The 23323-nt window shown below is 40.3% G+C and overlaps 1 protein-coding gene across 2 annotated transcripts; it reads right to left on the bottom strand.

The window, feature by feature from the left end:
• Positions 1-1641: 1641 nt before the first annotated feature.
• LOC127296994 (SNF1-related protein kinase regulatory subunit beta-3) lies at positions 1642-5772 on the bottom strand. Of its 2 annotated transcripts, none has more exons than XM_051327244.1 (4): positions 5451-5772; positions 5154-5192; positions 2251-2289; positions 1642-2158 (listed from the first exon to the last, which is right to left on the bottom strand). In XM_051327244.1, the coding sequence occupies exons 3-4, from the start codon at positions 2275-2277 to the stop codon at positions 1850-1852; spliced, it is 336 nt and encodes a 111-aa protein (XP_051183204.1). In that variant the 5' UTR covers positions 2278-2289; positions 5154-5192; positions 5451-5772; the 3' UTR covers positions 1642-1849. The 2 variants fall into 2 exon arrangements, with proteins under 2 accessions (XP_051183204.1, XP_051183212.1); XM_051327252.2 differs by having other exon boundaries at positions 2251-2284; positions 5451-5550.
• Positions 5773-23323: the final 17551 nt, after the last annotated feature.

Raw genomic sequence — 23323 nt, 5'->3', positions numbered from 1 at the left:
ACTCTAGTACGATGATACCTATGGTGCACGAGCATAAAAATACATCAATAGAGCTATTTGCCTTCTCAACATGAGTTTCACTGAAGTCGGAACAATCTGGTGTCCTCACCCGTCCTCACCCAAACGACCTTTTTGCTGGGTGGTCATTTTTCATGAAACTATCCATAAATTGCATACTAAAAAATATATGAAGTGACTTTTAGAATAGAAATTTAAAAACACATGATAAAATCATGTCCTTGTTTACAGCAAGCTGGATGGATAGCTTTCCCCATTTGGAGGAGTTGTGTATGTTAATATTGTGGTGCTATTTTAGTCAACCGTGCAAAGGAATACTCCCTCCGTTCTCTTTTAGTCTACATTCTAGCCGAAATCAAACAAATTAGTAGTGCATTTATTAGTACTACTTAAATTAGTAAACAACCAATTCAAGCTACATTGAAAATAGTGACATCCAATAGATAAAGGAGGACCACTTCATTTTTCGTATTCTTGTTGACTAAAAGTTAGAATATAGAGTATTTTAGAATAAATTTTAGGTCTAGAATGTAGATTATTTCAGGACGGAGGGACTACGTCAATACGAGATGATTAGTGATCTAATTCCTCACTTGGTGGATGATACTTCTTTGATATATTGCGATATGCAGACAACATGACCTTTTTGATAGATCATGATCTATAGAAAGCGGCCAACATGAAACTTATTTTGACCGTCCGAGCAGCTTTCTTGCACTAATTTTCATAAAAGTGAGTTGTGTTCTATTAGATGCAAGAGCAAGTGTAGAATTGCACGAATGAGCCACTGCATATCTGAGCAGCTTTCTGGGATAAATTTTCATAAATGTAAGCTGTATTATTTGATGCCAAGAAGCATGTGTAGAATTGGATGAATCGGCCACTGCCCATCAGAAGGCCAAGCCGATGGAGAAGGACAGGCGATATATTTCTATACTCCTGTTTATGTTTATGATGCCAAGAAGCAAGTGTAGAATTGGATGAATCGGCCACCTATCCATCCAGAAGGCCAAGCCGATAGAGAAGGACAGGGGATATATTTCAACACTCATGTTTATGTATAGGCCAAGGCTTAGTAGATGTGAAGATCGATGAAGGGTATTTCTACTGATAGTGGGTTGACTTGATACCTCTTAACTCGGGTACCATACAAAATTGCATGCACCAACTAATTTTTAACCAAAAGCTCTGTCTAATGGAGAAGGGCAAGGAATATATTTTACAGTAACAGTGAGAAAGGTGAATATGCAGAACTTCTTTTTCTTAGAACCCTCTTTCCATTTTAAATACCTACCTTCCCTATACAACATAAGAATATCCACAATAGAATTTAGAAAATACTAAGTAATTGGCAGGCCAAGATGCTTTCCTACTTTATACGCTACAATGTGAACCTCTCTGTATTATTGCCTTCATAAACCAAACAAATCCTCAGCTTTTATCTGCTCGACTCCTAGTATTCCTTTTCTCAGCAAACTGATAAAATTGTCTTACCTTAATTTTTCTCCTATACATGGCATACCCTTGTAACATGATACAAAAAATTGAACAATTTCATGGTTTCATGATCACGCCTCATCCATTCGCAATCGGGTTTCATCGATGGGTCAAAAGATGCAAAGATGGCAAACATCATTCCACTAGACCATCATCATCATCGCGACCAGCAGCAGTCAATTAAGTACATGACCAAATCATTTGAGAATGGACAGTCGAGGTATCTCTTTCTTTCTGTTTCTGCAGGACTACAACAGTGGGGTTCTATCCGTTTGGCAGGTCGCCACAACCCAATGGGAGGAGGAGAACACGGTGTACACAAACGTTCACCACCCTACCGCCTCTGTACTGGCTTGTAAAGCACAACCGTGACAAACTTCGCCTTAAACCGGTGCGTGATCCCCAGGGCAACGACAGACCTCGAGTTCTCCTTTTCTATGTAGAGGTGGTTGAGTACCACAGGTTGGGGCAGAGGGAGGCTGCTGGAGTCGTCGTGGCTCGGCGGGAAGCTCAGTAATGTGTGCTGCAAATGAGGAGGAACCAATGGGGGTTCCCGAGCTTCATCTTCATTTCCAGGAATAGGGTTACTGTAGCTTGAATCTGGTGATGCTGGGACTTCAAACCCAACAACATTCACCCCTTCCTACACCAATGTTAACCACTCATCATAGGTACGAAATCAACCAAGACTGCGATTTAGGTAAGAAAGCCAAGAGCATATACCAAAGTACTTACATGATCGTCCCTGACTTGTCGGTCCATCTGTTGCCTATCCTAGTAAACGAGTATATGAAAAAATGTTGATGTGAGCAAGCAATTTAAGTAATGCAGTGAAACTGTAAAATAAAATCAAGAGTTGATATAAATTGCAGAAAGAAACTACAAAATGTGTATAGGAATCATTGCATGAAGTTTGCATATTTATATTTCTGTCATGCGCTCCATGCAAAAGACATTTTGGAGTTTTTGTATGAACCAAACGGATCCGGGTCAACATAAAAATACAGCAGTAAACTAGCTTAGACATTCAAATGGTATTTTACCCGGTAACAGATTTGACCCAACTGCGAGGGAGCATATGATGGTATGCTAAAAGATTTCAGTTTAACAGATGAATGATGAATCCAATAGTACTTGTCTAATGACCAATTTTGAACCTGAACCGCCCTTACGAAGGGCACGATTGATAATACTGACAAAGATTTCAGATATACAAATGAGTTCAAACAGAGTAACTCACCTAACATAAATAATTGCAACTACAACAGACGAAAAAGGATGAAAGAGAAGAGAACTTTATTGTCGTTGCAAAGAAAATCATTAACAATAAACTATTAAAAACTGACTCTTAGCGATATTATCCATTCAGATCTACATATGAACTAAAGAAAACTCCTATCTTCTACTGTGGCACAGCGCCTTATCGAACCCATCTCCTATTTACTCGATTAGGATAGCATAAAGATCTACGTAACCTATTTATTTTGTTCGTAATGTGGCCAAATAAGCTTCGGTTCTTTTCACTTGATCTCGTCCAGTTGCTCTGCTTCACTGCAGACAATGAACAGTATCTTCCTTGCATAATACTACATCCAGTTGTTTTAAATTGTTCATTTCTTACTCCACAACACCCTTAATGTCACATCAGCAGGTGATTCAAAGGACAAGTACTGTGGCAGCTCAAACAAAGGTTTTGGCCAGTTTCATATGTTACAGGGGGTTAGATGTTTTACTGCCAAAAGTTTCAGACATATTATAAAATTCAAAAATCTTAAGTTAACTAAAAAAATTAAGGGCTCACTAGAAGAGCAGAGCAACAGTCTGATCATAGTGGTTGAAGTCATGCTCCTTGGGTTGACATTGGGTATTTTCTATATTACTCCCTGCCGGTAGGACCTACATACCAGCTCATCAGCTCGTGGAAGCGCACAACTATTATTTGAACACGTGACACGTTAAAGCTCACAATTTACCGCCTGGTTGGCAACAAGATGTTTCCTAGTGTAACAAAATCTTTAATTTGCATATTTCTGAGTTTAAACTTAAACGTCACAAAGATTTTGAGCAGTACACTGTCTCACCGGAGCACCAGGGTTCCAAGAATCTCAGCCAATTGCAAGAACCATGGGTCAAATGGAGCAACTGTGAGGCAACCAAAGATTCGGGCCGAAGTCTATTAATATTATCTCTTAACTTGGTTTGATTTTAATTCTCTGAAATGATCGCTAGGATTTGGAGGAGTGAAGCAGAAGTTGTGTTTAAGTGAATTCAAGAAATCGTTTTGCTGAGTCGAGGGACCAGGCACAAGTGTGGGAAAAGGCTAAATATGGGCAAATGCTTCTTTTGGTGATTACAGTAACGATTTAGCACAGTTACCACATAGGATTCGTTTACTCTGATGTGTTAAGTTGAATCCAATACTTGATCTGTTGCATGTGGGTATAGAGGCAAATAAAAGGAAAAATGTCCATGTTTAATAAGGTGTAGTAATCAATGTTTCTAATTTAGAAAATGCAGGAACCAGGGCTTAATCTGTAATATTTCCTTTTTGTTTGCCTCCATATCGGTTGCATTCTAATTCGGAGAATGCAAAGAATTTAAACATGTTCATACAGTTGAATTTACAGACAATCATCATACATATGTTTAATTTGTAGCATTTCCTTTTACTTGCCTCTGTTCACGCAACAAAAATCAAGTATAGGGTCCAAACAAACACAACATAATAATATATACTACCAGATATACTAAAAACAACTAACTGATACTCCATATAAAGAATTAACTTTGATGCTAACAGCTTTAAATGATGTAACAGACTACCTGATATACTAAAAACAGAAGCAAACAATCCATGCAAACAACTTAAACAAGATGTTCATGCAGTTGCGTTATGGACAAGCGTTAGGCATAACCTTTAGGCTTCGTTTGGATGTCACCAAAGAAACTGAAACTGCGGTAAATTCAAATTCTGGTGTTTGGTTGTTCGCTGAATTGACTCATGGAAGCCCAGTGGGACAGCAATTCCAAATCATGTTTGGATGGTCAAGCGTGGAATTGAACATTTATATGGGTATGAAGCTTCTAGTTTGTTGTACATGTCTAAATATGAAATCTGCACATGTTTGATGTACATGTTTAAATATGAAATCTGCACAACATGTGCAGATATAAGAATGATTATGTATTTGAAAAAAAAAAGGTAATGAAGATATTGCAAATAATGTTCAAAAGAGCAAAATTGTTCCCAAAAACATGAACAAAATGGTCTACAAAATGCACACAAGAGTCCAACGCAGTTTATCGTAGCAGGCCACTTCAGAACCATCATGCATCTATTTTTAAGCAAATACTTCCTAAGAGCATGTCTGCACTCATCGTCAATAAAGTTGAACGAATCCCTTGGTCCCCTCTGAGTACTCAGATATGCCATAGCAAGAACACATGATTCAAGTTACATTTCTGTCAATATAATCCTTCTCCTCTTCCTTCCTTTTATTTTTATATTAATGCAATGTAATATAATAACTCTAAATGATATGACATGAAGCTGGTACAATGCAGCAATCCAGAGTTGAAGATTCTACACAGCAAAGGAACACTACATCGCATGCAACCAGTTGGACTGTTATTTTTACCTTGAATCTGCAACACTTCAGTCTGCCAGAACAGACGACCTGGAAAAAAAAAGTGGCATTGTCAGATTTGGTTCAGTTTAGGGATTTAGGCAAAAAAAAAAAATGACAAGTGCAGTAGCTGCAAGAGGAGATAAGGAGCTGTTTCGGACGGCCGCCTGCATCGGAGTGTTCAGACGGGTGGATGGGGCGAGGCGCGCAGGCGGTGGACAGAGCCAGCCGGAGAGGGAGGGGGGAGATAAGGAGGAGGGTTGCCGGAGAGAGAGGGCGTAGGGGGGAGGATGGCCAGAGACCACTAACCTGCGCGCCGCCGTGGAGTCTCTGTGTCGCCTCCCTGCCTTCCTCCCGGGAGTCCCGTCCGGCAGCTGTGTTCTCCTTTCTGGTGCGGGAAGGAGTAAGTAGAGGCGTGGAGCAGGGCGATTTCCCCCAAATACGGTGGAGAAAGTGGTGGTAGTGAGTCGCCGGGATCAGCTTTGGTCCGGGAGCGAGGCCGGAGACGGCGGCGGCGGCGCGCCTCCGGAACCCTAGCTGAGGCCCTGAGCTGTGTCCTGCGCGTGCAGAAGTCGATTTGGGGGAACCGAAATGAAGTGTTGGGGTGAGAGAAGGGAAAACAATGTGAGGGAAGGAGAATTTATATATTCGTTGTAATAAATCAAAAAAATTACTTAGGGGCATTCCACCGGGTAAGCATGGAGAGGTTGAATGGGTTGATTTCAGGGTATCTCCACCGGTGCTACAATTTGACTAAAGTACATAATTACGGCCACTAAATCAATGAAAAATGAGGTCTTTTCTCCGCTGTAACCTAGTTTCGGTTCGAGTCCAAGGCAACCCATATGGAGTGTTAAGTGTACTTTTGGTTCCTCATGCATTGCAGAAGTCTAACTTTAATCCATTAACTTTATTTTAGTTTAAATCTGCCCTCAAACTCTTAATTAAATCTATTTTTGGTCCTTGATTGCGGTTTAACGATGGTTGACTAGTTTTTGACACTCTTTTTTTACCACCGTGGACAAATTTGGACAGGTTTAGTCGTCTCACCTTGAGATAAGTTATGCAATTAGCTTTTTGAACTTTCGTCGGTGAGATCATGATAATTATTCATTTGTCGTAGTAACCCTAACTCTTCCCCAACACCTAGTGACGGCGCCTCACACTATTAGGGTGGATAAGCCAGACGAGAAAGGCAAAATCGGCCGACATGCCAGGGCTTTTGCGTCAGGAGGAAGAGCGGAGGCGCCTGAAGTGGCGAAGATTGCTGCACCAAACGAGAAAGGTGGAAGCGGCACGCATGTGTGTTAGGGCAAGGGTATTTTTCTATTTATTGACTCAAGAAAAATGATCACACGTAGATTAAAACCAACCAATTATGTCCACGATGGCAGAAAAGGAGAGTCAAAAACCGGTCAACCATCATTAAACCGATGTTAGGGACCAAAATTGGACTTAATTAAGAGTTTGAGGACAGATTTAGAACAAAGCAGAGTTGAGGGACCAAAATTAGACTTTCGCAAGACTTAAGGGACCAAAAATGCACTTAACCCTATGAAAAACGGAAAAGATCAATCTTAGATTTTCACTTGGATTCACTTCATTTATATATAAAAAAGTGGTTGGTTAATTTAGCGATATGGAGATCCAATATGTCTAGCGTGCGCAGAAACTATCACCATTGTGATGAGTTAGTTGTATTGGCTAATGTGGCACATGTGGGACCCAACAGTCAGGAGAGATAGTTAACTTAAAGAGGGCCCACGAGGAGGAGGGGTTATGTGCAAAAAAAGTCACCTAATATAGGCGAGGCTGTGCGCAGAATTCCTCTCCCTCTCCCTATCTCCCAAATCCCTAAATCCCCCTCTCCTCTTAAACCGAGGATGGCGTCACCGCAGTCCACAATGTTTCGTCGGAGCATCGTCGCCATGGTAAGTGCAAGCTCCCAGAGCTTTGTGCTCCACCGCTGCTGTCCCTACATTATTGTCATGCCCTACCCCGACTGGAGAAAGATGGTAAAACAGCTTGTGTCCGGGACGTCAAAGCACTCCGGGTGAACATTCTACAAGTGCCTGAAGCATGTGGTAGGTCTCTAAGCTCCAATGTTGTTGTCTAATAGCATCAATTTTGAGTTTTTATGTTGAACATTGGTTTGTTCAAAGAATAATTTGTTGTATCTGTTTTTGTATGAATTTGATAATGCGGTTGCAACTTTTGAAACTGTGACATGGGTATACCATATCGGTCCTTAACATTGGCGTCTCTGGTATTAAGCTCATGAAGGAATAGGGGAAAGCCCATGAAGAAATCCGGACGAAGCCGAAGATCTTACGTTATGTAAATTAGGAAAGCTTTGCTCATATCGGGTGAACCGACTTATGATGTAACTCGACCTCAAGGTGGACTCTAAGACCTAGCCCCCTATATAAGGGATAGGAGGACCCACCGAGGAGGGACATATTCAACCAGAAGAAACACCCTGTAACCCTAGATTCATATAATACAATCTCGGTGATTTGCCATTGATAATACTTCTTGTCGGATGCCTAGTTTGGCTGACCGGTTTGTTGATTCGCCAGTGTCCTCCTTCCTAGAAACCCAAGTCCATCATCATGGACAAGGTTAACACTTAATTTGTCGTTAGCGCCGTGTGTGGGAAGCTTGGACGTTGGAAGCACAAAATTGACGACCTCTTCTTCAAGCAACAACTCGACTAAATCGGGTGATCAGGTGCGCTTCGGGTCGATAAATTTCCTCCACACCCACCCACCTTCTCCCAGATTTTGGTCACTTTGGCCGAGGGAGAGATCTGACGATCGGGAGCTACGACTTCAACATCGGAACTCAAGGAAGTTTTCGCCGATCGGAACCAACTTATTCGGGTTCGACGGCAGAGGCATCGACATCGTCAAAAGCTTGGTCAACATCATCCATCGGATCCACGGGCAGAAAACGCTTGGATGTGATCCTCACAATGAAGAAGCCGACGAACTTAAGGAACATCCAGCAGCTGGCAGGGCACGGTGCAGCTTTGAGTCGATTCATCGCTCGGTTGGGTGAGAGGGTATTACCGTTCTATGCCTTGATGAACAAATCAGAGAAGTTCGAGTGGACCGACGAGGCATACCGAGCTTTTGAGGACTTGAAGCGGGTGCTCTCCACGCCACCAGTCCTGGTTGCACCCAAGGAGAAGGAAACGCTATATATTTACATTGCGGCTGCAAACCAGGTGGTATGCACAACTCTGGTAGTCGAGCGACTAGAGGAAGGAAAGGTTCATTGGGTCCAATGACTCGTATACTTCCTGAGCGAGGTATTATCACCCATAAAGCAGCGGTATCTACAATACCAGAAGCTAGTGTATGGAGTCTTCATGACAACAAGGAAGTTGCGCCACTACTTTTTGGATCATCCAATCGTAGTGGTCAACGAAGCACCCTTGTCGAATATATTGAACAATCCAGACGCAACATGATGTGTCTCCCTTTAGGAAATCGAACTTCCCCTCGGGACATCATGTATGAGAAGCGCAAGGCCATCAAGTATCAAGTATTGGACCCCCAGATCTATCGAGTGCCTGAACAATGCACTTTGATGGGTCCAAGCGTCTTGAAGGCGCCGGAGATGGCGTGGTGTTGATATCACCACAAAGAGACAAGATGCGCTATGTTCAGCGAGTGAGTTTTTCAAATGCGTCCAACAACGAAGAAGAATATGAAGCTTTGGTGCACGACATGCGTATGGCAAAAGCATGCGGTGCGACTCGTCTCAAGATCTTCGGCAACTCCAACCTTGCGGCCAGACAAGTCATGGACCAATGCGATGCCTTAAGCAACAACATGATAGCATATCGAGACATGCAACAATTTTGAAGGATTGTTCGACGGGTGTGAGGCTTCACATATCAGAAGATCAAGCAATTAAGAAGCCGATATGCTTGCAAACATCGGGTCCCAATGTTTACTTCCACCTAGGGTGTTTTGGGAAGAGATGAAGGAACGTTGTTTCAAGGAGAAGAAACCACCTGAGGCGGAGAAGTCCAAAGATGCGAAGGTGAAAGGAAAAAAGAACTTGGGGGTTGCGGTCGCACCCAAGGATATGGAGGTGGACAACACCATAGTCGAAGGAGAAAAAGAAATTATGATGGTGGAGGTCACATGGATGCAACCATATTTAGCGTATCTGCAAAACAAAGAGTTGCTAGACAACCAGGTCAAAGCACGAAGGATTGCTCTACGTTCTAAAGCTTTTCGGGTGGTTAACGACGAGCTATATAAAAGGAGTATCACGATCGTAGTTCAGCAGTGCGTCACACCAGTAGAAGGGCAAGCTATCCTTAAGGACATGCAAGAAGGGATCTGCGGGCATCGCGCAAGCTATCGAGTGATCACAACCAAAGCTTTCAGAGGAGGATTCTACTGGTTAACCGATGTAGAAGTCATGCATATAAAATGCATTCATGAACTTTGTCCTTTATCATATTGAATTCCACATATTTGCAACATATATGGTGATAATACCATGTATTACATTGATTTATTGGGATTTACCAATGCCCCAATTTATTTGGTTTATAACGCTGCAAATGGGAAAACCCTATTTTGTGTATTTTTCACTTTCAGAGACCTATACGGAGTCAAATTGACCTGGAATTTTTGAAGCATCACTTTTTCATCAGGAGAAGCAACATGGGCCATGGAAGCTCACCGGGAGAGCCCTGAGGGCCAAAAGAGACCAGGTGGTGCGACCTGACTTCCTAGCCACGCCACCCATGCTCTTTCAACCGTCGATCGCCCGTTTGCCCTGATTCTTTTGCAAACCAAAGTATTTTGCCCTAAAAACAACTATATATATGACTCCGAAGAGTTCTCGGGAGAAGAGCACCGCACAAACACAGAAACACGAAAACGGAGGCTGCTACAGAGAATATTGGAGGGGGAAACTCCGTCGGGATCACCGCTGGAGGGATATCTACGTTCTCCAACGTCTTCATCATCATCACCATGACCAAGAGGGACTAGTCCACCTCTGTACTACGGGTTTGTGGCAGTAGCTTGATCTATTTCTCTCATGTTCTTTATAGTTCTTAGTGCCATATGAGATGTCTATCATGATTATGGTCATATTTGTAATACTTATGTGGTGGATCCTTATTCTATGATATTGTTTTATGAGATCTAACCTTATTATATCTTATTATATGGTGAGATGTATTGATAGATGCATATATGTACCTTGTTCTTAAGTATTTGTTCTGATCAAACTTATATGCGAGAGCGTGTGTGAGGTGATGTGTGTGTTAGATGGAGTAGCATGGTTTTAGTGATTGGATAGTGACAATATGTTCAAGATCTATTATGGATTTGCCTTTCTTTTGCTACCTCACTAGGGATAAAGTGAATGCATGTGATATGTTCATCATGTGACAACAATGATGATCTTGTTTGTTCAAGGTAGCATATTTGATATTCAAACTTCATGTCAAAGTACTTATTTGCTCTTTTAATTATTAATACAAGATTGATGAAGTTTATTTCTTGTGGAGTAGAATAGAGGTGTGTTGCATCATCTCTATCTTAGGACGTGATGCCCATATTGATGCTAATATTGCATATAATATTATCTGCACATTCATATATCACTGATGAATTGCTTTTTATCCACCACAACTTTAAGAGAGAATAGTCAAGTGAACCCATGAACCATGGTACACTTGTTATCATAAGAAACACATTTATATTGCTTTTACATTGTTTTCTATTTGCTGCACTATTTTAATCCGAAAATATAAAAATATTTACTTCTCTTATTTGCACACAAAACACCAAAAACAATCAACCTCTTTACATTTTTACTTAGTTATTTTATCTACTTTAGTTTTTCCTTATTTTATTTCTACTTGTGTTATTTACTTACACGAAACCTTGTGCTTGACAACCACATGGTGGAGTTGGGGACACAAGGCATTAACTTTACCTGCATAATTGCTTGAAGATATAAGAGTATACTCTTTTATCCAGTTCCTGAGAGTTCGATATAAACCCTCGAGTCACCCTTGTGGGAAAGATACTCCATTGATACAACACTCTGCACTTGGAGTCCCAACTTCGTATCAAGATCTTTTTGGCTTTGCTAGTAGCCGTCATCAAGAGTATTTTCTAGCACAGTTGCCAGGGAACTGAAAAGAGTTGCATTACAGTGGTTGCTCCAAGCAACTTCAAGACTATCTTCTGGCGCTTGAAGACGTTTTCAGCACCGTGTCTCACCAAAGCTTGGGGAGGGAACATCACTGTGAGCTCTCCTATCTCTTTTAGATTTTTCATCGTATTTTATTTATCTTGGTTTTAGTCTTTGTTTGCTTGTTTTTAGTTTTGCTTGTTAGTTCTTTTTCTTAAAAATTGAAAAACTCATAAAAAATAGTGTAAATTATATTTAAGCAGGGTAAAAAGTTGGAAGGAGCAACACGGGATTGTAGCCACATTACATACAAAACGGGCATGTTATTTATAACATCAATGTTAATATCATAATTTCTATCTACAAATTAAGTTTTCATCATGGAAATGCCTTGGACGCTGACGAGGGACTAACTCGTCAATGCCAACATATTGTAGACTTAGGATTTCGTAAGAAGTAGAGGACAAGTAGATCTCGAAGATTCAACCAAACAAAGGTGCTCAACTCAATATTACGGTGGCTAGGTTACAATGATTTTGATCCCGTCTTTCTCCCTCGGCTTCCCCTTTATATAGGAGGCGAAGCCGAGGCTTTTCTGTGTCGTACAAGTTACAAATTGTCGGGCCGCATTGGGCTTTCCTATAGTGTTACAAGTTTCCTATAGTAACTCTACTTTCCTAACCTGAAAGCCTCCAACCTTCTGGGCCTCCAAAGCTTCGAGTCCATGGGCTTGTTGCTTTCCTGTGGACCTAGGGTACTTATTCGACATGCATGATAGGCATACCTATGTCAGTAGCCTCCGAGATTTTGCTTGAATCGCAGAGTCGAGTGAAATCTCTATCGTGCATCTGTTTAATAAAACTTTCGAGTTACATTCAAATTTTACTCAATGTCTATTTAACACATGGATAATGGTAAATGTGGCTGGTTCATCTGACGGATTAGGTACCAGTTAATTGCTATCCTAGCAAACCGCATAAACGTACTTCAAGCTCAAGACCCTGGACTTGAACTTGGAATACTGGCGTAATTTGATATGTGCCGCTTCAGGACTTACCGTGAATCAAATTCCATCTTATCTTATAGAGTACCCAACGCGTCCGTCGGGATTTTTTTCACATCTATTGATGTGGATAAAGTGGGAGAGCACATCCATGTGTGATACCACGCTACACAGGATGGATCCTGGGGTCTTAACTTCGTGAATCCTTTTTTCGAGTCACGACATTCAGAGTTTTTACCGCAGCGGACGCGCATTGAGAATATATTGTCGAGTGCTTTTGTATGACTGATGGAATTCTTTATTTCTTCGGGTTGATATATTATATTGAATAATATTTTGGTCTCCCGATGGGAGTACGTGACAAGTTATATATAACTCGAAAATGTACGTAGAAAATCCTTTGGCTTCACTCTATATTGTCTTAGTTCATTTTTCTTCCCCCTTCTTTATTTCATCGGGTGCGCGACCAGCACTCCCGTGGGGAGTAGCCCCCAAGACTACAGCCGAGTGTTTGCACTTGGTTGTAGGCTCAATTTTTGCTATTTAACCAACTCTATATTTTTTATCATCAACACGTCATCTTATCAAAAGTATATTCAATACTTCTGATAAGAGTAGCCCCCGAGCATATGAACAGGTGCCTGCGGCCGGACATAAGCTCCCGATCTTTATTTCTGACTATATATTGTTCTAACAACTCAAAGATTTCTACCACCATGACATCGATGCTGACGAAAACCATGTGTGGTCACCTTGGGAAGACACGATTTCTGGCGGATCATTGTTTTGTGGGTCCAAAATTTTTGTTGTTCCCCCCACTGTTCAAAAAATCGGCCGAGATACCGATTTATCGTGAATCGGGTAGTCGCCAATAAGATTTCAGCATCTCGGCCAATTTATCGCATCACCGATATTTCAGTCGATTTTCTGCATTTTGGCCGATATTTCGTCCGATTTTCACTCTCATGGCCGATATTACGTGTGATTGTTAGTGAAATTTCAATGAAATTTGATATGGCAGTCGATATTTTCGTCCTATGGTTGTGTAGAATTATGCATTAGCTCAAAATTTACATTATTATTGATTCAAATGCAAGGAATCAAGGTAATACTTATGTGCAATGCTCAAATATTATTTTTTGCATAACTTATTATAGAAAATTTAGTGTCAAAAATTAGGATTTATAAAAATAAGCCGATAAATGGTTGACCGATAAAATCGATTAATCAACTGATAAGCGATTAATCCTCATTTTAAGGCCGACTCATAAGTTAATTAAGTATTTCTTGAACATTGGTTCCCCCAGATCACGCAAGTGGGGCTTGCACGTCCTCGGACATTCCCGGCATGCTCGCAGTAACTTCATGTATTCCAAAATAAATTATAAAATATTTTAACCACGCGACCACGTGTAGGGTTCAAGATCATCCCGTGTTCATTGATACGTTGATAACGTATTTTTTTAATGCTCCATGCTTATTTTACACCAATTGCAAAATGTTTTGTTTACAATTCATTGCACGTTTATACATTTTCTGGCACTAACCTATTAACAAGATGCCACAGCGCCAGCTCTCTGTTTTCTTTTGTTTTGTGTTATTAAAAAGATGTACATGAAATATTCTCGGAATTGGGCGAAACAAAAAACCAAAGTCAATATTTTACCGTAACAAAGACACAATCAAGAGGGGAGACGAAGATGAGGCGCAGGGCGGCCACACCTACCCTAGGCGTGGCCTAGCCTTGGCCCGTGCCTAGGCATGGTGTGGGCCACCCATGCGGCCATCGATCTCGCCCTTCCGCCTATAAATTCCCTTCGACGCAAAAACCCTAAATCAAATCAGCATCCGCCCACGAAAAGTTCTGTAGATCCGTCGTCGCCGAAGACAAGATCCGCGGGACAGAAGTCTCTATTTCGGCACCCTGTCGGGGCGGGGAATTGCCCCCGGAGCCATCTCCATGAACTCCACTGCCATCTTCATCACCGTTGTTGACTCCCATGATGAGGAGGGAGTAGTTCTCCCCCGGAGCTGAGGGCTCTACCGGTAGCTATGTGGTTTATCTCTCTCTCTCCCATGGTGTGATCTTTATGTGATCATGAGCTTTGTAATCTAGATATCGTTATGCTATTCAAGTGGATTTTACTTATGTGATCTTCGGAAACTCCTTGTCCCACGTGTGTAAAGGTGACAGTGTGTGCACCGTGTGAGTCTCTTAGGCTATATTTCACAGAATACTTGTTCACTGAATTATGATTTAAGTTGGATGTCTCTATGAAATATTTGTGTGTTAGTACCTCCTATGAATGCTCAAAGTGACTGTGTGGGGGTGTTTATTAGTACTTGGAAATACATCTTTAAGGTTTGCTTTTGCATCCTTACGCGGTGAATTAGTGTTCGTTATCCAACCGGAGAGTAGTTCAGATTAGCATAGTGAGGTGCTTATATTTATATTCCTTTATGATATCATCTTTGAGAGTGTCCACTATTGAAAGTATGATCCCTACGCCTTGTTTTCAATCATTGAATCACCATTTATTTACTGTTTTACTGCATGTTTACTTGCTGCCATATTTATTTAAGATTGTTATTACCACTCATATTCATCCATATCACTTGCATTTCACTATCTTTTCGCCGAACTAGTACACCTATACACCTAACAAGTGTATTGGGTGTGTTGGGGACACAAGAGACTTCTTGTATCGTAATTGCATGGTTGTTTGAGAGGGATATCTTCTACCTTCCTGAGTTTGATAAACCTTGGGTGATCCACTTTGTTGTTCTACAAACCTCTGCACTTGGAGGCCCAACACTATCTAGAAGAATAGAAGCGTGCGTAGACATCAAGCTCTTTTCTAGCGTCGTTGCCGGGGAGGTAAGGTAAAAGGTACTCACATCCTCTGGCTACTAAGTCTTTTAGTTGCTGGTGAGTGCTCGAAGTTATTTTCGTTAGATTCTGCAATTACATCTTTTTTGTTTCTTGTTTTTATTTTCACTAGTTAGGCTTAATTAATGAAAAACAAAAAAAATAGAGAGATTTATAGTATTTATCTTGAGTTAGGACATGAGGTGTTTGAAGAGAAAATTAAAAACCTATGAAACTTTACTTGCATATGCTAGTAGCAATGTTATTAGTATGAATCTTTGAACACCATTATTGCTAATGCTATGGAAATGTCTAAGCTTGGGGAACCTAGTTTTTATGAAATGATCTATTAATTCCCCAGCTTTTGAGGAGGAAATTTGTATGATGATACTATGCCTCCAATATATGATGATTACAATGATGATTATTTTATTTTCAGTTCACCTACTATTGAGGAGAAAATTAATTATGATTACAACATGCCTCCTATATTCGATGATTATGGTGATGAGAATAATAATGATAACTATTTTTTTGAATTTGATCTCACTACAATTAATAAGAATGACTATACTTATCTGGGTAGTGATAATTATTTTATGCATGTGGCTCATGATAAGAATGCTTTATGTGATAGTTATATTGTTGAGTTTATTCATGATGCTACTGAAAGTTAGTATGAGATAGAAAAATATGGTTGTAGAAGTTTTCATGGTACTAAAACACCTCTCTATATGCTGAATTTTTTTAAAGTTACTCTTGTTTTATCTTCCTATGCTTGTCACTTTGTTCTTTGTGGATTTATTTGTGTATGAGATTCATATGCATAGGAAGTGAGTTAGAATTTTTTTATATTTGCTTCTCGATGCTCTCTTTTACTTCAATTCATATCTCTTATGTTAGCATCTTCTCAAATTACTGCGCCTAGCTGAAAGGCGGTAAAGAAAAATGCTTATGGGAGACAACCCATTGTTTTATTTATGTATTTTTTTATGTTGAGACTTGGAAGTTTTTACCTATGTAATAACTTCTCCTTAACATTTTTATTTCATTTTTGTGCCAAAAATAGCCTCTAATAAAGAGAAAGTAAGATTTGGGGAAGTTGTTGTCCTGAAAACAGATTCTGTGTTGTCACCATAAATATTCTTATAAATAGCCAGAGCGGAATTTTATGCTGACATTTTTTATGCCCCAGGTTATTATCTAACTTTCTTTAGTTTACCACTTTTGTATATGAACAACAGAAGATTTTCTAAAAAATCTATCTTTACCCATTGTTCTGTTTTGACAGATTTTTGCACTATTTGCATTTGCCTCTTAAATCGCTTTCTTTTGAGTTCTTTTGATCAAAGAGCTTTTTGAATATTTGCTAAAGTATGTAATTCTTTAATAGATATTTGATATATTTTATAACTGAACCCAAGTGGATTTGTTTATTTTTATTGAACTAATGTTGCTAATAAAGAATTGTGTGAAATTTTGTATGAAGAAAGTTTTCAAGTGTAGGGAGAGAAGAATTATGTGATGAGATGAAGTATGGACAAAATCTCAAGCTTGGGGATGCCCCTGCACCCCAAGAAATATTTAAGAGGTACAAGCGTCAAAGCTTGGGGATGCATTGGGCATTCCCCTCTTCATCAACAAAGCAACATGTCATCTTTCTATGCACTATATTTTTATTGCTTCATACGCTATGTGTTGTTCTTGGAGCGTCTTTATTTTTGTTTTTTTGTTTTATTTTGTTTTGTTTGCTGTATCATATGGTTGGATCCTAGCATTCTTGTGTGGGAGAGAGACACGCTCCGTTTTAATTGCATAGAACACTCTAATTTTTGATGTTATTGTTCTGCGAGTGTTCTAGTTTTCTAGTACTGCGTTTAGCTCTTGGTTTTTGATGGCGTGTATTTCACACGTTCGTTGGGCAACCCCAAGAGGAAGGTATGATGCGCACAGCAGCAAGTTTTCCCTCAGAAAGAAACCAAGGTTTATCGAACCAGGAGGAGCCAAGAAGCACGTTGAAGGTTGATGGCGGCGGGATGTAGTGCGGCGCAACACCAGGGATTCCGGCGCCAACGTGGAACCTGCACAACACAACCAAAGTACTTTGCCCCAACGAAACAGTGAGGTTGTCAATCTCACCGGCTTGCTGTAACAAAGGATTAACCGTATTGTGTGGAAGATGATTGTTTGCAGAAAACAGTAGAACAAGTATTGCAGTAGATTGTATTTCAGTAAAGAGAATTGGACCGGGGTCCACAGTTCACTAGAGGTGTCTCTCCCATAAGACAAACAGCGTGTTGGGTGAACAAATTACAGTTGGGCAATTGACAAATAAAGAGAGCATGACAATGCACATACATATCATGATGAGTATAGTGAGATTTAATTGGGCATTACGACAAAGTACATAGACCGCCATCCAACTGCATCTATGCCTAAAAAGTCCACCTTCAGGTTATCATCCGAACCCCCTCCAGTATTAAGTTGCAAAGCAACAGACAATTGCATTAAGTATGGTGCGTAATGTAATCAACAACTACATCCTTAGACATAGCATCAATGTTTTATCCCTAGTGGCAACAGCACAACACAACCTTAGAACTTTCTGCACTGTCCCAGGTGTCAATGCAGGCATGAACCCACTATCGAGCATAAATACTCCCTCTTGGAGTTACAAGCATCTACTTGGCCAGAGCATCTACTAGTAACGGAAAGCATGCAAGATCATAAACAACACATAAGTATAACTTTGATAATCAACATAACAAGTATTCTCTATTCATCGGATCCCAACAAACGCAACATATAGAATTACAGATAGATGATCTTGATCATGTTAGGCAGCTCACAAGATCCGACAATGATAGCACAATGGGGAGAAGACAACCATCTAGCTACTGCTATGGACCCATAGTCCAGGGGTAGACTACTCACACATCACACCGGAGGCGACCATGGCGGCGTAGAGTCCTCCGGGGAGATGATTCCCCTCTCGGCAGGGTGCCGGAGGCGATCTCCTGGATCCCCCGAGATGGGATCGGCGTTGGCGGCGTCTCTGGAAGGTTTTCCGTATCGTGGTTCTCGGTACTGGGGGTTTCGTCACGGAGGCTATTTGTAGGCGGAAGGGCAGGTCAAGAGGCGGCACGGGGGCCCCACACCACAGGGCCGCGCGGCCAAGGGGGGCCGCGCCGCCCTAGGGTGTGGCCCCCTCGTGGCCCCTCTTCGTCTCTCCTTCGGACTTCTGGAAGCTTCGTGGAAAAATAGGCCCCTGGGCTTTGATTTCGTCCAATTCCGAGAATATTTCCTTACTAGGATTTCAGAAACCAAAAACAGCAGAAAATAGCAACTGGCACTTCGGCATCTTGTTAATAGGTTAGTTCCAGAAAATGCACGAATATGACATAAAGTGTGCATAAAACATGTAGATAACATCAATAATGTGGCATGGAACATAAGAAATTATCAATACGTCGGAGACGTATCAGCATCCCCAAGCTTAGTTCTGCTCGTCCCGAGCAGGTAAAACGATAACACAGATAATTTCTGGAGTGACATGCCATCATAATCTTGATCATACTATTTGTAAAGCATATGTAGTGAATGCAGCGATCAAAACAATGTATATGACATGAGTAAACAAGTGAATCATAAAGCAAAGACTTTTCATGAATAGCACTTCAAGACAAGCATCAATAAGTCTTGCATAAGAGTTAACTCATAAAGCAATAATTCAAAGTAAAGGCATTGAAGCAACACAAAAGAAGATTAAGTTTCAGCGGTTGCTTTCAACTTGTAACATGTATATCTCATGGATATTGTCAACATAGAGTAATATAATAAGTGCAATAAGCAAGTATGTAGGAATCAATGCACAGTTCACACAAGTGTTTGCTTCTTGAGATGGAGAGAAATAGGTGAACTGACTCAACATTGAAAGTAAAAGAAAGGTCCTCATAGAGGAAAAGCATCGATTGCTATATTTGTGCTAGAGCTTTGATTTTGAAAACATGAAACAATTTTGTCAACGGTAGTAATAAAGCATATGCATCATGTAAATTATATCTTATAAGTTGCAAGCCTCATGCATAGTGTACCAATAGTGCCCGCACCTTGTCCTAATTAGCTTGGACTACCTGGATTATCACCGCAATACATATGCTTTCACCAAGTATCACAAAGGGGTACCTCTATGCCTTTGTACAAAGGTCTAAGGAGAAAGCTCGCATTTGGATTTCTCGCTTTTGATTATTCTCAACTTAGACATCCATACCGGGACAACATAGACAACATATAATGGACTCCTCTTTTAATGCTTTAAGCATTCAACAACAATTAATTCTTTTCTCATTAGAGATTTGAGGATGTTTGTCCAAAACTGAAACTTCCACCATGGATCATGGCTTTAGTTAGCGGCCCAATGTTCTTCTCTCATAATATGCATGCTCAAACCATTCAACTCAGTGTAGATCGCCCTTACTTCAGACAAGACGAACATGCATAGCAACTCACATGAAATTCAACAACGAAAAGTTGATGGCGTCCCCAGTAAACATGGTTATTGCACAACAAGCAACTTAATAAGAGATAAAGTGCATAATTACATATTCAATACCACAATAGTTTTTAAGCTATTTGTCCCATGAGCTATATATTGCAAAGGTGATGATGGAATTTTAAAGGTAGCACTCAAGCAATTTACTTTGGAATGGCGGAAAATACCATGTAGTAGGTAGGTATGGTGGACACAAATGGCATAGTGGTTGGCTCAAGTATTTTGGATGCATGAGAAGTATTCCCTCGCGATACAAGGTTTAGGCTAGCAAGGTTTATTTGAAACAAACACAAGGATGAACCGGTGCAGCAAAACTCACATAAAAGACATATTGAAAACATTATAAGACTCTACACCGTCTTCCTTGTTGTTCAAACTCGATACTAGAAATTATCTAGACCTTAGAGAAACCAAATATGCAAACCAAATTTTAGCATGCTCTATGTATTTCTTCATTAATGGGTGCAAAGCATATGATGCAAGAGCTTAATCATGAGCACAACAATTGCCAAGTATCACATTACCCAAGACATTTATAGCAATTACTACATGTATCATTTTCCAATTCCAACCATATAACAATTTAACGAAGGAGAAACTTCGCCATGAATACTATGAGTAGAAACCAAGGACATACTTGTCCATATGCTACAGCGGAGCGTGTCTCTCTCCCATAAAGTGAATGCTAGGATCCATTTTATTCAAACAAAACAAAAAAACAAAAACAAACGACGCTCCAAGAAAAAGCACATAAGATGTGATGGAATAAAAATATAGTTTCAGGGGAGGAACCTGATAATGTTGTCGATGAAGAAGGGGATGCCTTGGGCATCCCCAAGCTTAGACGCTTGAGTCTTCTTGATATATGCAGGGGTGAACCACCGGGGCATCCCCAAGCTTAGAGCTTTCACTCTCCTTGATCATGTTGCATCATACTCCTCTCTTGATCCTTGAAAACTTCCTCCACACCAAACTCGAAACAACTCATTAGAGGGTTAGTGCACAATATAAATTGACATATTCAGAGGTGACACAATCATTCTTAACACTTCTGGACATTGCATAATGCTACTGGACATTAGTGGATCAAAGAAATTCATCCAACATAGCAAAAGAGGCAATGCGAAATAAAAGGCAGAATCTGTCAAAACAGAACAGTTCGTATTGACGAATTTTAAAATGGCACCAGACTTGCTCAAATGAAAATGCCCAAATTGAATGAAAGTTGCATACATATCTGAGGATCATGCACGTAAATTGGCTTAATTTTCTGAGTTACCTACAGGGAGGTAGACCCAGATTCGTGACAGCAAAGAAATCTGGAACTGTGCAGTAATCCAAATCTAGTACTTACTTTTCTATCAACGGCTTAACTTGGCACAACAAAACACAAAACTAAGATAAGGAGAGGTTGCTACAGTAGTAAACAACTTCCAAGACACAAAATAAAAACAAAGTACTGTAGGTAAAAACATGGGTTGTCTCCCAAGAAGTTCTTTCTTTATAGCCATTAAGATGGGCTCAGCAGTTTTAATGATGCACTCGCAAGAAATAGTATTTGAAGCAAAAGAGAGCATCAAGAGGCAATTCAAAACACATTTAAGTCTAAAATGCTTCCTATGCATAGGAATCTTGTAAATAAACAAGTTCATGAAGAGCAAAGTAACAAGCATAGGAAGATAAAACAAGTGTAGCTTCAAAAATTTCAGCACATAGAGAGGTGTTTTAGTAACATGAAAATTTCTACAACCATATTTTCCTCTCTCATAATAATTTTCAGTAGCATCATGAGCAAACTCAACAATGTAACTATCACATAAAGCATTCTTATCATGAGTCTCATGCATAAAATTATTACTCTCCACGTAAGCATAATCAATTTTATTAGTTGTAGTGGGAGCAAATTCAACAAAGTGGCTATCATCATATATAGGAGGTATATTGTAATCATGAAAGAAAATTTTCTCCTCAATGCTTGGGGGACTAAAAATATCATGCTCATCAGAGCCAGCTTCCCCAAGCTTAGAATTTTCCATAGCATTAGCAACAATGGTGTTCAAAGCATCCATAGTAATAACATTCCCATTAGCATGCATATAAAGTTCCATGGGTTTTTTAATTCTCTCTTCAAACACATCATGTCCTAATTCAAGATAAAGTTCATAAAGATCTCTCATATTTTTGTTGTTTTCCATTATGCTTAACTAGTGAAATAAAAACATGCATGATATTATAAAGTAAAACAAGTAACTAATTTTTGTGTGTTTTTGATATAGAGTGCAAGACAGTAAATAAAGTAAAACTAGCAACTAATTTTTTTTTGTATTTTGATATAGTGCAGCAAACAAAGTAGTAACTAAAACTAAGCAAGACTAAAACAAAGTAAAGAGATTGAGAAGTGGAGACTCCCCTTGCAGCGTGTCTTGATCTCCCCGGCAACGGCGCCAGAAAATATGCTTGATGGCGTGTATTTCACACGTTCGTTGGGCAACCCCAAGAGGAAGGTATGATGCGCACAGCAGCAAGTTTTCCCTCAGAAAGAAACCAAGGTTTATCAAACCAGGAGGAGCCAAGAAGCACGTTGAAGGTTGATGGCGGCGGGATGTAGTGCGGCGCAACACCAGGGATTCCGGCGCCAACGTGGAACCTGCACAACACAACCAAAGTACTTTGCCCCAACGAAACAGTGAGGTTGTCAATCTCACCGGCTTGCTGTAACAAAGGATTAACCGTATTGTGTGGAAGATGATTGTTTGCAGAAAACAGTAGAACAAGTATTGCAGTAGATTGTATTTCAGTAAAGAGAATTGGACCGGGGTCCACAGTTCACTAGAGGTGTCTCTCCCATAAGACAAACAGCATGTTGGGTGAACAAATTACAGTTGGGCAATTGACAAATAAAGAGAGCATGACAATGCACATACATATCATGATGAGTATAGTGAGATTTAATTGGGCATTACGACAAAGTACATAGACCGCCATCCAACTGCATCTATGCCTAAAAAGTCCACCTTCAGGTTATCATCCGAACCCCCTCCAGTATTAAGTTGCAAAGCAACAGACAATTGCATTAAGTATGGTGCGTAATGTAATCAACAACTACATCCTTAGACATAGCATCAATGTTTTATCCCTAGTGGCAACAGCACAACACAACCTTAGAACTTTCTGTCACATCGTCCCGGTGTCAATGCAGGCATGAACCCACTATCGAGCATAAATACTCCCTCTTGGAGTTACAAGCATCTACTTGGCCAGAGCATCTACTAGTAACGGAAAGCATGCAAGATCATAAACAACACATAAGTATAACTTTGATAATCAACATAACAAGTATTCTCTATTCATCGGATCCCAACAAACGCAACATATAGAATTACAGATAGATGATCTTGATCATGTTAGGCAGCTCACAAGATCCGACAATGATAGCACAATGGGGAGAAGACAACCATCTAGCTACTGCTATGGACCCATAGTCCAGGGGTAGACTACTCACACATCACACCGGAGGCGACCATGGCGGCGTAGAGTCCTCCGAGAGATGATTCCCCTCTCCGGCAGGGTGCCGGAGGCGA

This window comes from Lolium perenne, chromosome 1 (genome assembly GCF_019359855.2).
Source record: "Lolium perenne isolate Kyuss_39 chromosome 1, Kyuss_2.0, whole genome shotgun sequence".
Lineage (NCBI taxonomy): Eukaryota > Viridiplantae > Streptophyta > Magnoliopsida > Poales > Poaceae > Lolium > Lolium perenne.
The sequence above is the reverse complement of the archived record's forward strand: the minus strand, read 5'-3'. Positions and strand labels throughout refer to the sequence as shown.

Excerpts from the sequence above, each read along its gene's own strand:
- LOC127296994 (XM_051327244.1), bottom strand. The coding sequence starts at position 2,277 with ATGGACCGACAAGTCAGGGACGATCAT. Across the intron at positions 2,159-2,250 it reads GACAAGTCAGGGACGATCAT|GAAGGGGTGAATGTTGTTGG; the intron begins GTAAGTACTTTG and ends ACATTGGTGTAG.